Here is a 16,470-nt window from a genome sequence, read left to right as displayed (position 1 = left end):
GTGTGTGTGTGTGTGTGTGTGTGTGTGTGTGTGTGTGTGTTAATTTAGATGAAGGTCCTGTTCATTTCACTGACTTTGACAATTGCCCTTTGCCCTTCAGTTTTACCAGTGTGAAGCAGTTCACAACTCTCTGCTTAGAGGAGATAAATTGAGGGTTGGTTTGTTCTCCTGTTCACACTTCCAATGCAACTTTAATCCACATCTAAACAAAAACCTTTCTAAGGACTCCTGAGATAAAATCTTTTCTGTGTACAACGTTTCCTGAAATGCCTAAAGTATCAGAAACAGACGTTTCAACCTAATTTTTTTTGCAGACAGTGTCTTTCAAAAGCATTCATATGTCTTCTTAATCATTTGTGACGGTGCAGTGGCATGTAGAGACCCAGCGTTTTCCCGTTCTTCTCACCAAATTAGTTCTATCTTAGTTAGACCAGATGTGGATTATCTGTAAACGGCAATTTTCAAGTTTGCCATGGATTCTCAGTTGGACTGAGCTCTTGTCTTTGACTAGGCCGTTGTACCGCATATCCCACTGTAGCTCTGACTTCATGTTGAACCGCTTCTCTCCTGCTGTAACGTGAACCTCTAGCAATGTCCTTAACAACATCTAGCAGGTTTTCTCCAAGGATTTACTTCTTATCTGCGTTCTCAGCCTTTGATCTGTTGCTTTGGTCAGTGTTTCTTACATGTTGAGGTGTGTCTCTGCAGCTCTTTGCCATTTTCGCTTTCGCCACATGCGGTGGCTACTCAGGGCAGCTCAGGGTCAGTGTGGACTGCATGGAGAAGGCCAGCAGCGACCTGAATATCGGCATCGACTTTGGTTATCCTTTCAGGTGAGTGTTGCACACATTCCTTCTCATGTCGTGAGTTGGACAGTGTTCTTTGTTGTTTAGAGTCGCAATATTTGTCTGAGAGCCAAGACGGGAGAATTTTAATAATCATGTGTGGTAGCGAAGTACAACATCCCTTTGTGTGCGGCAGGTTGCACCAAGTGTCGTTTGAAGCGCCCATGTGTGAGGCCATGAGGACGGAGCGAGTGTTCCTCACCGGAGATTATTCTTCCTCTGCTGAGTTCTTCGTCACCATTGCCGTTTTCTCCTTCCTGTATTCTCTCGTGGCCACTGTTGTGTACATTTTCTTTCTGAATAAGTACCGCGAAAACAGCCAAAGACCGCTCATTGTGAGTATGATAAACTCATACTCGTTCCTTCGCATTTTACGTCAGCTGTTCTTGTAAATGAACACAAAGCACTATTGAAAATGCATTTTTCCTGACAAATAAAAAAAGAAAAAGTTTTTTTTATTCTGTAAATCTGTTGAAGCTGAGTACTTCTTTGCTTCCCTCAGGACTTTGTGGTGACAGTGGTGTTTTCCTTCATGTGGCTGGTCAGCTCCTCTGCTTGGGCTAAGGCGCTGTCCGATGTGAAGGTGGCCACCGATCCGGACGAGGTGCAGCTTCTCATCCCAGCCTGCAAAGACCCGACTAACAAGTGCGGCTCTTTGCACGGGCCTCAGTGGTCTGGGCTCAACACCTCGGTGGTAAGCTGGGAAAAAAAGAAAAGAAACAAGATTTTTTCTTTTAGAGTTAAGGTTTCTGATTAAATTCTATCAATATCAGAATAAAAGGTGAGCTATTTTATTAAAATGTCTTTCAGACTGACTGAATCACTCCTCTTGATTGAACTTTCATGTTCATTAACACATTCTTTCAGAATGCACGAGCATTGTATCATGTAGACCAAATTTTTAGTTTTACAACTATGTGATAAAAATGTCACAGTTGATTTATTTGTCATCTATTTCTACAATAAAGCTTGCTCATAGTTTGGGGGGGGAACCAGGGTTTACGATTCAAGGTTCATGATTGCCCAAGTATAACTCTCCCTTTTTTTTCCCCTCAGGTGTTTGGATTTCTCAATTTTGTTCTGTGGGCTGGAAACATCTGGTTTGTCTTCAAGGAGACCAGCTGGCACAAGGGTGGCTCCAGGTTGGCGGGCAGCGCGCCCGACAAACAGGCCGGCACCTTCGACCAGCAGCCCTACAACCAGGGCGGCTTTGACCAGTCGGGAAGCTACAACACCCAGGGGAGCTTCGACCAGCCGTCCGAGTACAGCCAGGTGGGAGGGCCCACCTCCTACTCCAATCAGATGTAGCCGTGACTTGTCTTTCGGCATCTTCAAACAAAGGCAGTCAGGGGGCTAGGCATGCTGTTAAAAAGAAAGACGGTCATAAGGAGTCAGAGTGCACCTGTTGTAGATAAAAAATAAAAATCTAGTTGGGTATCGTAGAACAAAACATTAGACGTAGTCCCTCACCCTTTCTCTTTCAGAGGTTGTGTTAGCTGAATGTTGTCCTTCTAGTAGTTCGAAACGCATAAAACAGTTTCTCCGTGCTCGATTATCGACTTGTTCCGTTTTTGACTGGCCGTCTCTGTTCTAGTAGTTTGTTTGCACTCTGTGTCGGAGGGAAAAGCGCTCTTTGTAAAAGTTTTAAAGTGCATGACGTTGTGTGCTAGTGAGGTCTCTGTGAATCCAGGAAAAAACAACAACAACAAAAAAGATAAAACATGCATTCTAAGTGTAAAAGTTTACAAAACTTACTCTGCTCTGACACATCACTGACAGCTAATCAGGTATTCAGTCATGTTTTTTCTTGTAATGACGAATATATTTTGATAACAGGTGTTTCTAATTCCAATAATATTCATAATTCAGGTATTTTTTTTCCTGCTTTGTTTTTTTATTATTATTTTACAGCTGCAACTCTGACTTTTTGTCTGATAATGCCAATAAGTAAAAAAAAATAAAATAAAATAAAATCACAAGTAACAAATGCATTCTGTAAAATCCTCCACAAAAAATAAGTTTGTACAAGAAACCTATAATATATGCAACTTCTGCCATGTGCGCTGACTTCCAATGCTTATTTTCTCCTGCACAGATGCTACCATGCAGTTTTAAGAATATTTTTAAGATGTAAACTATATAAGCCACTCTTCATACAAGTTACCTTGACAACTTTCCTCCTTTTTACTTAAAACACACGTTTCAAAAGCATTTTCACACTGTTCATACACACGATGGAAGCCCTGCAAAAAGCACCTAAATGCCAAAAAATATGACACTATGAAGTTTTGTACAAACAACATCTGTTCTGTTCAAGTGTTGTAAAGTCATGACCATTGAATGGAATGCTTGGCTTCCTGTTCATTTACTATGATATTTCCAGCCCTGTGTTTTGACCGTCTGAGCATGTGACTTGCACTGTTGTCGAAAAGTCTATACACAGTTTGCCACTCATATCTAACGTGCACAAGCCCATGACTCACTAATAAAGATGGACAAATTTGTTCTGTGGCTCATCTTTGTGTCTCTGTTCAGAAGAAGTTGTTAGCTTAGCCTCCAGCCTCGGTTTTAACTTAAGCAACTTGTGTTTCTTCTGGAGTTCAGTCTATGCTAATTGGACTACAAATTTATTAACACTCATAGTGCAAAAGGAATACTATAAGTGGAAAACGAAGTAAAAAATAAAAAATCCCAATGTTTAAAGAAGCAGGAAAAGTGACAGTTTTGTGTGTGACCAGCAGGTGGGGCCATCCACACATGCACAAAAGCTGCTGAGACGAGATAAATCAGCGTGACGTAGAAAAATAAATTGCACTATATGAAGAGAGTAAGTCAGTCAGATGACTGATACAGTGAAACGTACATCATAAACAGTAGTGGTGGTTCTTGTATGAATTATGGTCAGCTTTTTATTCCTTAAAACCCACTTTACAAGATATTGAAGCACAATCATCACACTGTTAACATGCAGAATCGGTTATCAGGTCTACTTACATGCAATATTTGGACAGATCTACAATATGGGTTGCAAAAAATAATGTTAACTTATTTGTCCACCTGCATGGACGATCACATAACAGGTGGAGATGGGTGGAGTATGAGTCAGTGTTGGATAAATATCATGAAATCATGCAAAACTATACCATCAGAAAAATGGTCTGATTGATGTAACGCCGAGAAAGATTTCTCCATTAACAATTGAGAAGGGTTTAAAAAATAAAACTCGACACGTAATTTTTATTAAAATGTCAATAAAGACACACAAAATAAATGGGTTCTCCTTTTATGATGTTTTATTATGTCTTTTGAGGTATCCGTGTCCAATTTCCTATCAGAAATACTTGTAAATATTTTCTAACAATGCACAATATGAAGTAAGAAACAAATACCCAAGCTGTAGGGCGGCAATGTTTTATTTATTTATTTTTAAAGATTCAGAAATGAAAAATTCACCATTAACGACAATGAGTAAAATTCACTTGGTCTTCTGGCTTTAAAAGCCTGCAACAGCGTACCACCAAACAAAACCTGCAACCAAACGAAACGTACCTAGGAAATAGAAACCTATCTTACAGCTTCTGCTACTTTCCTGTTATGCGGGCAGAGTGTTTTTTACCAGCCAACGAGCAACACTACTGTCCCCATCGAGACCATCTCTACATTTTAAGAAGACGGACGCGCACGTAATGAATTCTCTGAACCAGCAGTATGAGGAGAAGGTGCGTCCCTGCATCGACCTGATCGACTCCCTCCGCTCTCTGGGAGTGGAGAAGGACCTGGCGCTGCCTGCCATAGCCGTGATAGGGGACCAGAGCTCTGGGAAGAGTTCGGTGCTGGAGGCGCTGTCTGGTGTGGCTCTGCCAAGAGGAAGCGGTGAGTTAAAGAAGCTCACAGACACATTATGTGGAAATAATAACATTAAGAAACTCAGGTGGCAAAATGGGCTCATAAATTAATTTTATACTTTGAAACAGTTGCTCATATATTTATGCAGAATTAGAAGGGAGGGGGCGGGGGGGGCGGGTGGACTCAATACATTTTACCTATGTATTGAGGTATAATGATCCATCATTCTTTTATTTTTATTTTTTGACAATTTCAAACAGAGAGTAAATGAGAAACTTTCACTACATTTCAGTTTCCTTGGTAATCAGGTAGCCTGTCTACTCAAATAGGATCAGTTTCACAAGCTGTGTTAACGGAAAAATAAATAAATAAAAAAGTAAACGCATCTGAAAACCTATTTGAAGACCATTTTGCCACTTTGATGAAAAGAATCTCATAATTAGGACTTAGCTTTCTCATAACCAGCTACAGTCAAACACTCTTCTTCATTTGGCTCACACACAGGGAAACAAAAAGCACTCTGATTTACAATTAATATGTTGCCTTTCTTTTGTCGTTGACTCATCGCTGATCCAGGCATTGTTACAAGATGTCCCCTCGAGCTGAAGATGAAGAAAAAGAAAGAAGGCCAGGATTGGCATGGAAAGATCAGTTACCAAGAACATACTGAGGAGATAAACGATCCTGCAACTGTGGAGAAAAAAATCAGAATAGGTACAACACTTTGTTGTTCAGAAATGTATTGCTGAAAATGAGATCCTGAGATCTTGTTGGGTTTACTTACAAGAACATCCACCTATTTTCTTGCTCACCAGCACAGAATAAAATGGCTGGAAAGGGAAGTGGGATCAGCGCTGAACTCATTTCTCTGGAAATCGGCTCCCCGAATGTTCCTGACCTGACTCTCATCGATCTTCCTGGCATCGCCAGGGTGGCTGTGGAGGGACAGCACGAGAGAATCGGTGATCAGGTCAGCCTCTTTTATGTTTCCTCAGGGGTGTTGCCCATAGGGTGAAACGGGTTTAGATGTTTGGCAGAATATACGTTTCTGTTTACAGATAATTTGTCACACTTGTTGTCATGTAGTCACCATTTAGCACATTTAAAATATTTCAACTGGAAATTTCAGATAAAGGGACTCATCGAGAAGTACATCAAAAAACAGGAAACCATCAGTCTGGTGGTGGTTCCATCCAATGTGGACATAGCGACCACAGAGGCCTTACAAATGGCTAAACAGGTTGATCTGTTTGGAGAGAGGACTCTGGGTAAAAAGAAATCATTTTGCAACATCTCCTAACAGCTTATAAAAACAAAATCCTCAGCGTCTAAGTATTCCCTTGTCCCTCAGGTATTCTGACTAAGCCTGACTTGGTGGACAAAGGCACAGAGGACATGGTGGTGAAAACAGTCCGCAATAAAGTCGTCCCTCTGAAGAAGGGCTACATGATTGTCAAATGCAGGGGCCAGCAGGAGATTTTAGAGAATCTGTCTCTTGCTGAAGCAATCGAGAGAGAGAACACCTTCTTTAATGATCATTCGCATTTCCAGTAAGTGTATTTATTTTGAGAATTTTACAAAGCAACTTAATTTAGGCTGCAGAATAACATGTAAATCATTGCTTTTCTTGTATGTCCTGAAGGACTCTGTTATATGATGGTCTGGCCACCATCCCTAAATTAGCAGAGAAACTCACACTGGAGCTTGTGAATCACATCCAGGTCAATATTTCTCTCATAATAAGTTCAATAGCTACCTTTGAATTACTTTAGATATTTTAACTCATCCAATCCTATCTACAGAGATCTCTACCTGAACTGGAAAAGCAGATGGAGACTAAACTGAAAGAGACTCAGGCAAAGTTGGACAAGTTGGGCTGTGGACCACCATCTGATTGCACTGAGAGACTTGGTTTCCTTATCGATGTGAGTTTAACGGCTGGCTGTCTGTTTTTACATGTTGGAAGTAAGAGTGTTACGAAAACGGAGTTTTTTCACTCCATCGTTTTATCTTAGAGGGTGACGGCATTCACACAGGATGCCATTTACCTCAGCAAAGGGGAGGACATAAAATGTGGATACAAGTCCAAGATATTCTCCATACTCAGACAACAGTTTGCTGTTTTGAAAACAATTATTGATAACTCCGGAACAACATGTAAGTGATTCACAAGCTATTAAAATGTCTCTAAATGATAATCTGTTTTTTTGTTTCTGATTTTTCTGATTTAGAGCTCCAAATACTACATGATGTGATTTTACTTTGGATTTTCTTGCAGTCAACTGGAATATTCAGAAGGAGGTGGCTCAGTATGAACGCAAGTACCGCGGGAAAGAGCTCCCAGGCTTCATCAACTACAAGACGTTTGAAGCCATGGTGAAGGAGCAGATCAAGGAGCTGGAGGAGCCTGCGATCATAAAACTAAAGGAAGTGGCAGGTATGCTGTTTGTGATGTTCCAGTGAGTTCAAAGACTGGATATGCACAGAGAAATTGGATAATGACCGGAATTGGTCAATTTCATTGTGGCCTGACTTGAGTGGATAATGGCTGATCAGAAACCTAAAATCTGAACTTTGTCCAGTCAATCAATACACCATATGAAATTCACCTAGCAACATCCTTAAATGTGGACTTTGCTACTGAGTGAAAAACATTCAGCGTTGGCTATTTTCAGGATTTTATAAAGATCTTCTCATACAGTCAAGTACAGAGAGCTTCGAAGGGATTAAAACAGATATTTTACCACTACTGACACAGACAATGCCTACAAAGTGCACTTTTTAAAGCCACTGGTTCTACACAATTGACTGACAGCATCACAGTTTGGCTAGTTTTAGAAATATTTGAGCCATAAGATGGTTAACTTGTGTTTCCAGCGATACTCGTCAATCATCATCCTATCTAAATTTGCAACAAAGAACCTCAATATAGGAAATAGGTCAAAAATTAAATAAAGTCAGTATCAACAAAAACAGGATATTGGATATCAGCTACAAAATTCTGATTGGTGTATCTGCAATCGTCCCAGATCAGACTCTTCGGTTTCAGTGACTCTTCTCCAGTTCTATATTTTGCTCGATTGTGAGTGTCGTCACAATGACACTTTTAACTACACAGTACATTACTACACTTCCATGTTGCATGGAGCATGGCATGTAGTCAAATAAGTTCAGGTATTTTTAGTCCACAGATATGCTAAGATATTTTCTATGGGTGTTAAATAAATTATATTGTGCATCTGTGACATCTGGCACATTCTGCCTGAAAAACCAAATTGATAAGTGTTGATTCGAACACTGTGAGTTGTTAACAAGAAACAACTCACTGATTGTTGTTTCTCCAACAATCAGCCATTCTTAAAAGGATTATGCTCATCAAACTGGTTTCGTGTGTTTAAAATAAAACATTGTTGCTAGGTTACTGGCTAGTCATAGGAAAGTGTGCAGTAAGGCTGATTAGTATTTCAAATATTTGAAGTATCTCAATGGCTGGAGGGGGAAAAAAAACTTTGTTAGTAACCTACTTACTAAATACAGAAGGAGAAAAAGTTAAAATTACTCAAGTCACATTAATTTTTATACTTCTTTTTGATAGGTAATTTTGGTTAAAAAACATTTTAATCACAATTAAAAGGTTTTGAAAGGTCTGAAATTGAACTTGCAGAAATTCAAATGTAAACGCACTTCATTAAATTAGGATTATCATAATGGACTACAAATAAGTTATCAGACTTTGCATACAATTTTAAACTTGTCTGCTTTGTTTATCCAAAGAACTTGTGAAGAAAGAGCTGTTTGGATTGGCCCAGAGGAGCTTGGTTGGCCTGCCTAACCTTATCAGAACTGCTAAGGTATTGTCTTATGTTGTTCTTGTTTATGTCGTAGATAGATCAAAAATTTCAATATATATAGACACCATTGCAAATAAATTATCTTAATTTGATCGATTAAGTGTATTTAAAAACTGGAATAAAACTTAAACAGTAAACATACATGTACTTCAGATAGCTTTATGGATTTCTGTTGAAGCTTTGGCTTACAGATACATTTTCAAAAGGCCTCCTTGGGGTACCATATGTCCAGTCAACTTTTTTTGTTTGGCAATTACACATTTTTTCTACAATAAATAAATGTGCTGAAGAAAGGGAGCCTTGGTCTCTGGGTTTAGCCGAGGTGTGGAGAAGATACCAACTAGAAGTGAGGGACGAACGGTCTTGGAGTGTTGGTTTAACGTTTAATGGTGGGCTTGATGTTGAGAAATGTGGGGGCGGGGGGTCCTGGTTGAAAATGATGTTCAGCGAGGTTTGAATTCTGAAGGACAATGAAAGTGGAGATGTTTTACTTCAACAGATGTTCGACTGCGTTTTTTAGCACTGTTGTCTTGGAGCAAGGTGGTCCTGAGTTTGAATCTCAACCTAAGAACTTTGTATGGAGTTTGCATGTTCTCCCTGTGCATGTGTGGTTTCTCTTTCTGTATTTGGCTTCCTCCTCCTACAGTCCACAAACATGACTGTTAGTTTAATAGGTCACTAAATTGTCCTTACATATGAGTGTGTGTGCATATGGCTTTTCCTGTTTGTCTCAGGGGAGATGTGACAAATCAAGGTTTGGTGGTGTGGTCCAAAGAATGGATTGGAAACCTGCGAATCAGGAAAAAAGGAGGAGGCGTGACTTCAATATTTAAGAATACCATAAATTGTAGTAAAATCTTATTGGGTAATTTTACATCTTTTGAGTATCTTGGAATTGAGGTAAAAGGCCACAAACGGACTTTTACACCAACTTTATATAAAACTCCAACATATGTGGAACATTTCTTTACGGACTTGAATGAGCTTCTATCTCTCATATGTATTGATTATGATTGTTTAATAATTGTCGGTGATTTCAACATTCATGTTGACAACCCCCAAGAGCAAGGGGCAAAAAAGTTCTGTAATATATTAGAGAGTTTTGGTTTAACACAACATGTCAAACAAGCAACACACACTCAGGGACACACACTGGACCTGGTTATCAGTAAGGGTGTGAATATTTCCAATGTCTCTGTAACTGATGTCGCCCTGTCGGATCATTTTGCTGTGACAGTTCTTTATCTGTTAACCCACTTGGACAAATAGCTACTATCACAAAACGTACTTTCACAGAAAACACAGCAGAAACATTTAATCAAATCTACTCTTCTTCCTCGCCCTTAAGCTATTATGACGTAGATAAGTTGGTAGATGATTTTCAGTGCAAAGTTTCAGATATCATTGATTATATAGCCCCCATTAAAGTGAAGGTTGTGACTGGTAGGAAGAAATCTCCATGGAGAAATGCACAAACAGTTCAATCTGCTAAACAACTCTTCCGTAGGGCCGAACGGAAATGGCGTAAAGCTCAACTGCACGTTTAATATGACATCTACAAAGAAAGACTACGTAACTATCACACAACACTAAAACATGCAAGAGAGGCTTTTTTTGCAGATGTCATAAACAAAACCATTAACAATGCTCGAGCTTTATTTGCTACTGTTGACAGGCTCACAAATCCTCCTATGATGTCGCCACCTGAACTTCAATCTAATGCTGCCTGCAACAAGTTCTCCAGCTTCTTCTCTGAGAAAATTCAAAAGATCAGTGGACTAATCTGCACATCCACTCTAAAGCCAGTACTTATGCTGTGCCCAAACAAAACAAATGCAGGAAAAATTACCCAATTTCAACTACTTAATTATAAAACCATAGAAGAAATTATAAGTCAATTAAGCTCCTGGTCCTGCTGTCTGGATGTCCTACCCACACATTTCTTTAAGAAAGTCCTGCCTGTTGTTGCTACTGATCTGATCCAAATAGTAAACTGATCGCTCTCTTCAGGCGTTTTCCCCCAGGCTTTGAAAACAGCAGTTATCAAACCACTAATAAAAAAAGAACAATCTGGACAAATCACTACTGCAGATTTACAGGTTGATCTCCAACCTCCCATTCATCAGCAAAATGATTGAAAAAGCAGTTTTTAAACAATGAACTTCCTAACAATAAAGAATCGCTTTGATTCCTTCCAGTTTGGTTTTCGTGCTCACCACAGCACGGAGACGGCCCTTGTAAAAGTGTTCAATTACATCCATATAAACACAGACTGTGGGAGAACCACAGTGCTGGTTCTGTTGGAGCTCAGTGCAGCTTTCGACACTGTTGACCACGACATTTTACTGAATCGACTGGAGAGTTGGGTCGGACTCTCCGGTCCAGTGCTCAACTGGTTTGAATCTTACATAAAGAACARGGATTTCTTTGTTTCAATCGGAAACTTCTCATCAGAGAGGTCAAAGGTCACATGTGGGATACCCCAAGGTTCAATCCTAGGACCCCTTCTTTTCAAATTTTATATGCTCCCACTGGTTCAAGGTTATAACAGGAAATAAGATCAGCTACCATAACTACGCAGATAATACACAGCTCTACATCACGATGTCACCAGGTGACTCTGAACCCATCCAATCACTGAATAGATGCTTAGAACAGATAAATATGTGGATGTGCCAAAACTTTCTCCAGTTGAACAGAAACAAAACTGAAGTTATTATCTTTGGACCTAAAGAGGAGCGAACCAGAATCAATGCACAGCTTCAGTTATTACAATTGAAAACCAGCGATCAGGCCCGAAACCTGGGAGTAGTGATGGACTCTGACCTGAACCTTCAGAGCCACATTAAGACAGTCACAAAGTCGGCCTTCTATCACCTGAAGAACATCTCCAGGATTAGAGGACTTTTGTCTAAGCGCGATCTAGAGAAACTCATCCATGCGTTTATCTTTAGCCGCATTGATTACTGCAACAGCGTCTTCACAGGTCTGACTAATAAATCAATCAAACAGCTGCAGCTGATCCAGAATGCTGCTGCTCGGGTTCTCACTAAAACCAGGAAGATAGAGCACATAACACCAGTTTTAAAGTCCCTACACCGGCTTCCTGTAGCTCAGAGAATAGACTTTAAAATACTGATGTTAGTTTATAAATCACTGAACGGTTTAGCACCACAATACCTTAAAGATCTGTTATTGCTGTACCAACCGTCTAGACCCCTCAGATCTTCTGGTTCTGGTCTGCTCTGCCTCCCCAGAATCAGAACCAACCGAGGAGAAACAGCATTCAGCTTCTACGCACCACAAATTTGGAACAAACTTCCAGAAAACGGTAAAACAGCTGAAACACTGAGTGCCTTTAAATCTCAACATAAAACCCACCTGTTTAGAGTTGCCTATGGCTAAATTAGGGTTAGAGTGCGGGTTTTGATGTCTTCGATGTTTTTAATGTTTTTATCTTTACTTTTTATCTATTTATTAATTTCTTTTTATTCCTCTTTCTAGTGATGTAAAAGTAGCGAGTGACTGAGGGTCATTGCGTGCACAGAAAAACCCTGTAAATTGTAAAGAAACAGGAATCAGTTTCCACACAGAAGGTAAGGGAGGAGCCATGGCTTGACTCAACCAGAATGGCTGATCATCAGACACACTGGTTGTTTCTTAGTTCCTTAAATCCACAGCAGGTAATCAGCTGATGGAAAATAGGCACAGAGCCAGACACAAATCAGCCAAAGATCCTGTGACCAAAAGATCACACACGCGCATGTACACGCACACACACCCCTACACACACACACGCACACACACACACAGCCACATCGACACCCACGCCTAAGCACACACTAAGTCTCTTGACAGCTGGGGCCATATGTGTCATAATCCTACCAATAATCAATCAGTCAAGTTTATTTGTACAGCACATTTCAGCAACAAGGCAGTTCAAAGTGCTTTACATCATAAAAACATAAACATGCAAAGTCATCACACAGTTAACAATTGGGACAATCAGGAAACATTACATTTTGCCAATTGCCATCATTACAAAACAAGATGTTGGTCAATGTTTCCTGTATTATGGTTCAAAACCAACTCTAACCAGGTTGGGTTTTAGTCTACATTTAAAGGACCTCGATGTTTCAGCTGGTCTGGAGTTTTCTGGAAGTCTGTTCCAGTTTTGTGGTGCATAGAAGTTGAATGCTGCCTCTCCATGTTCTTTGGTTCCAGCTCTGTGGATTCTGAGCAGGTTAGAACCAGCAGACCTGAGTGGCCTGGAAAGGTTGAAGCGGGTCTCTGATGTACTGTGGTTCAATAGTTTGTATTTTGGTTACTGTAGGTTTGGACTATTTTACATGACTTTTAAGAATGTAAGAATGTAGGGTGGAGTGGTTTGGACACCATTTCTTTTTGTTGACTGGCAACTGCAATTGGAGTTCCTCATGTGTATTTCTCGCACACTTCGAGTTAAATCAAGTTTGACAAGAGCACCACATGCTCTATTGAAAGCAATATTTTTAGCACGGTAAATTCTTTATGAAGAGATTCCAGTAATTCTAAATACGGTAGTTTTGTTTTACCTTATGGAGGAGTGAACAACATGTCTACAGGAAACCTCATGTGTGTTTCAGATGAAGATCGAAGCCATCGGTAACGACAAGGAAGCCTTGGCGGAGTCCATGCTGCGGACCCAGTTTAAGATGGAGCTGATTGTCTACACTCAGGACTGCAGATACAGCAAGAAGTTGGGGAAGAGGAAGAGAGAAGAAAGCCCCATCAATAACGAAACTGGAGCCAACCTGAAGGAGATGATGAGACACCTGAAATCCTACTACCAAGTAAGATTTACTGAAGACTTCTGCCCATTTAATAATTAATCAAACCATTTTACGTGTTGTTGAAACCAGACCTTTCATTTCAGACAACAACAAAATTGTTACTTTTGCATTGCTTGTATCAATTAAAATGCTATTTACAGTTTTATTTATGTGATTATGATCGATTTAATGAGTTTTCACTTTTCTTTTTTGTCAGATTAAGAAAGTAATGGGTCTGATCCATAATATGGTTTTGCATTTTGTTTGAATAAAAATAGACAGAATATTAAAAAAAATAAATAATGTCTTCTGGAGTTGTGGCTAACATAAAAGTCACAGTAGACAAAGAACACAACAGTCCAGTCAGAAACTACAATACTAACATTAAAAAAATAAAGGCTTAATTATGACCAGGAGCAGTTCCCAGAGATTAGATTGGGTATTGCTACTTTGAAGCATCAGAGAGATGCTTGCTTGCTAAAAAAGAAAAAAAGCATCTATTTGAAATCTGTACTTTAAAAGTACTTTTTAACAATCTCAAAATTATACTGTCATGAAGAAGTTTCAGTCATAAAACACATTCCTATGAGAAGTTAATGTGAAGTCTAACTCCCAGACCAAGAAGCTGGACGCTATGCTCCTGCGATGCTCAAGGGCTACATCTTACACCTCTACTCTCTCCTCCATCAACCACAGATTGCTGGTCAGCGTCTGGCCGACCAGATCCCACTAGTGATCCAGTACCAGATGCTGCAGGAGTCTGCCGTTCAGCTGCAGAGAGACATGCTGCAGATGCTTCAAGACAAGGAGAAAATGGAGCTGCTGCTCCAGGAGGACGGAGGCATAAAAGACCACAGAATCCGCCTGCAGAAATCCATCGGGCGTCTCTCCAAGGCACGCATCGTGCTAAGTGAATTCAGCATGAACATGTACGACTTCAGCACAACAGAAGCTTAGTGTGTTGCGTGAAATCAGAGCTTTTACTTTATGAATATTTAGGAAATGTTTTGCATAGTGGTAATGTGTGTACATTTTGGAAAGTTTTTGTGAGATTTTTTTGTAGAATATTTACCGTATTTTCCGGACTGTAGAGCGCACCTTATTATAAGCCGCACCCACAAAGTTTATAAAACAAACAAAAAAAAAACACTGGAAACGTACATATATAAGCCACACCAGGCTATAAGCCGCTGGTATCTCTGCCGCTCTCAGTTTTCCACAAGGATGCAGCAGAGGAATGCGTCCATGGAATCGTTCACGCCGAGCTTATGTGCAGCGACTATCGATCTGTACTACCAGATCGATAGCCTTCAACTTAAAAGCTGCATCATATGAACTTCTTCGTGTTGTTCCCATGATGAATGGGTATGAGTTTGAAAACATTTCTCTGTCGAGCCTGCTGGTAGCATGTGCTTATGAAAATCAGCGCTTTCTTCTTTGATTTATAATTTTGACTTCCAATGAGTCACTTCCTGCTGAAGAGCCCCCTGGTGGTTGAAGAAAAAAATCCACATAAAACCTGCACGGGGTAATAAGCAGCACGGTTCAAAGCGTGGGGGGAAAAGTAGCAGCTTATAGTTCGAAAAATATGGTATTTATTCTGTGACAAAAAATACTTGGCTTGGTCAATTAATAATTTTTCTATAAAACTAAATGTTAAGAATCTATTTAAAAAGTTGATAGAAACAAATAAATTGCTTTGTTTTAAACTTCAATGGTTTTTTGGAATTTGTGTCAAATAGTAGCTTATTGTGGAAAGAAAGTGTGTGGCTTTTGTCATTTACTTTTGGTAATTTTATCTCGCCTTATGTGACTGTTTGCCTTTTGCCTTTTTTTCGAATGTATGCCTAGAATTGAATAAAGCAAACAAAGAAGGGTTGAAATTTTACATTAATCACTTTTTAAATACTACTGTACTTCAACTTGGTCTTTGTCAATTTTGCATTCATTTCAGTTTTGTAAAGTTGATTCTAATTCATTAAAAAAAAATTCCCCTAATATTGTTTGACTTTATAAATAAATGTTTTTACAAATGCAAAACAGGAAAATATAATATTCCGTAATTTACACTGCACCTGGTTCCGCTCCGCTGCGCAAGCACACCACAATCGTTAGCACAGAAAGTCAGAACACCAACAAAAATATAATCTATTCTAATTTTGGAGGACGGCTCTCTGGTGCAAAGCCGTGCAGATGCAGTTCAAGCAGTGTAAATGCTCTCATTGCTTTCATCTCTTCTTGACTAAAATTGCATGTCCACATAAGTATATACTAAATGTTTAAAACTGTAATTATCTTACTAACAGTTTTCCTCCAAACCTACCAAAATCAGTTGCCCAAGAGCGTGAACTCGGCAAAGACCTGGCCCCCCAAGGAAGGTGGCACCTAGCAACTCTACTGCCAGCTTCCCTTTAGTGGAGGCTTAGACCACAGGGAAAGTGCAACACCCTGTGGTACAACTTGCTACAACACAATAATAACTAAAAAGGAGTCAACAAAAGCAGGGGTCTCAAACTCAATTTACCCGGGGGCCGCTGGAGGCAGAGTCTGGGTGAAGCTGGGCCGCATAAAAGATAAAAAAAAAAAAAAACATTTAAAAAATATCCTCAAATGTCATTAACATTTAATTATTTCTCCAATACATGAACTGCAGGCTTTGGCTTTGATGAGGGTGTGACAAAATTTAGGGTGCGTTCACACTGCAGCCTTAAGTGACCCAATTCCGATTTTTTTTGTCAAAGCGGATTTTTTTTTCCCGGGCCACACATATGCAACCTGTATGTGTTCTGCAGTCTTAACGGGCAAACGACCTGAAAGTGTCCCGCATGCGCAGTAGAGGGCGCAATAGCGTCAACGTTCTCAGTGTTCTACCAACCACCATAAAAAGATGAAGAAGCTTAGCTTACATATTTGAAGTTGTTGTCCAACTGGAGCAGCATATTAACAACTTAATCCTCATTATAGTCCGTCATAGTTGTTTTTCTTCCTACTTGTGCGTATTAGGATGCAGATTTTAAGTATCAGTGACGTTCAGTTAGGATGAATGCGGCTTGGACGTTAGGTCGCATTTGAATCGGATAGGTATCGGATATAGGTCACATTCGAAAAGAATCCAAC

At 39.8% G+C, this 16,470-nt stretch overlaps 2 protein-coding genes across 2 annotated transcripts in view; both read left to right on the top strand.

The window, feature by feature from the left end:
- synpra (synaptoporin a) overlaps positions 1-3,350 on the top strand; it is a 13,557-nt gene extending 10,207 nt beyond the window's left edge. Inside the window, exons 3-6 of the mRNA XM_008409527.2 lie at positions 709-833; positions 982-1,180; positions 1,348-1,539; positions 1,902-3,350. Coding sequence (XP_008407749.1) covers positions 709-833; positions 982-1,180; positions 1,348-1,539; positions 1,902-2,153 — 768 coding nt within the window. The 3' untranslated portion in view covers positions 2,154-3,350. The remainder of the gene's footprint in view (positions 1-708; positions 834-981; positions 1,181-1,347; positions 1,540-1,901) is intronic.
- A 911-nt stretch (positions 3,351-4,261) lies between these two features.
- LOC103465030 (interferon-induced GTP-binding protein Mx-like) lies at positions 4,262-14,946 on the top strand. The gene is made up of 12 exons (XM_008409529.2): positions 4,262-4,718; positions 5,268-5,405; positions 5,507-5,661; positions 5,821-5,959; positions 6,043-6,241; positions 6,334-6,412; positions 6,494-6,616; positions 6,707-6,848; positions 6,970-7,128; positions 8,466-8,542; positions 13,168-13,374; positions 14,050-14,946. Exons 1-12 carry the CDS (start codon positions 4,532-4,534, stop codon positions 14,308-14,310), a joined length of 1,866 nt encoding a protein of 621 aa, XP_008407751.1. The 5' UTR covers positions 4,262-4,531; the 3' UTR covers positions 14,311-14,946.
- Positions 14,947-16,470: the final 1,524 nt, after the last annotated feature.

The sequence above is a fragment of the Poecilia reticulata genome, linkage group LG5 (genome assembly GCF_000633615.1).
Source record: "Poecilia reticulata strain Guanapo linkage group LG5, Guppy_female_1.0+MT, whole genome shotgun sequence".
NCBI classification, from domain to species: domain Eukaryota; kingdom Metazoa; phylum Chordata; class Actinopteri; order Cyprinodontiformes; family Poeciliidae; genus Poecilia; species Poecilia reticulata.
Note: the sequence above shows the minus strand (reverse complement) of the source record. Positions and strands in the feature narration are given on the sequence as shown.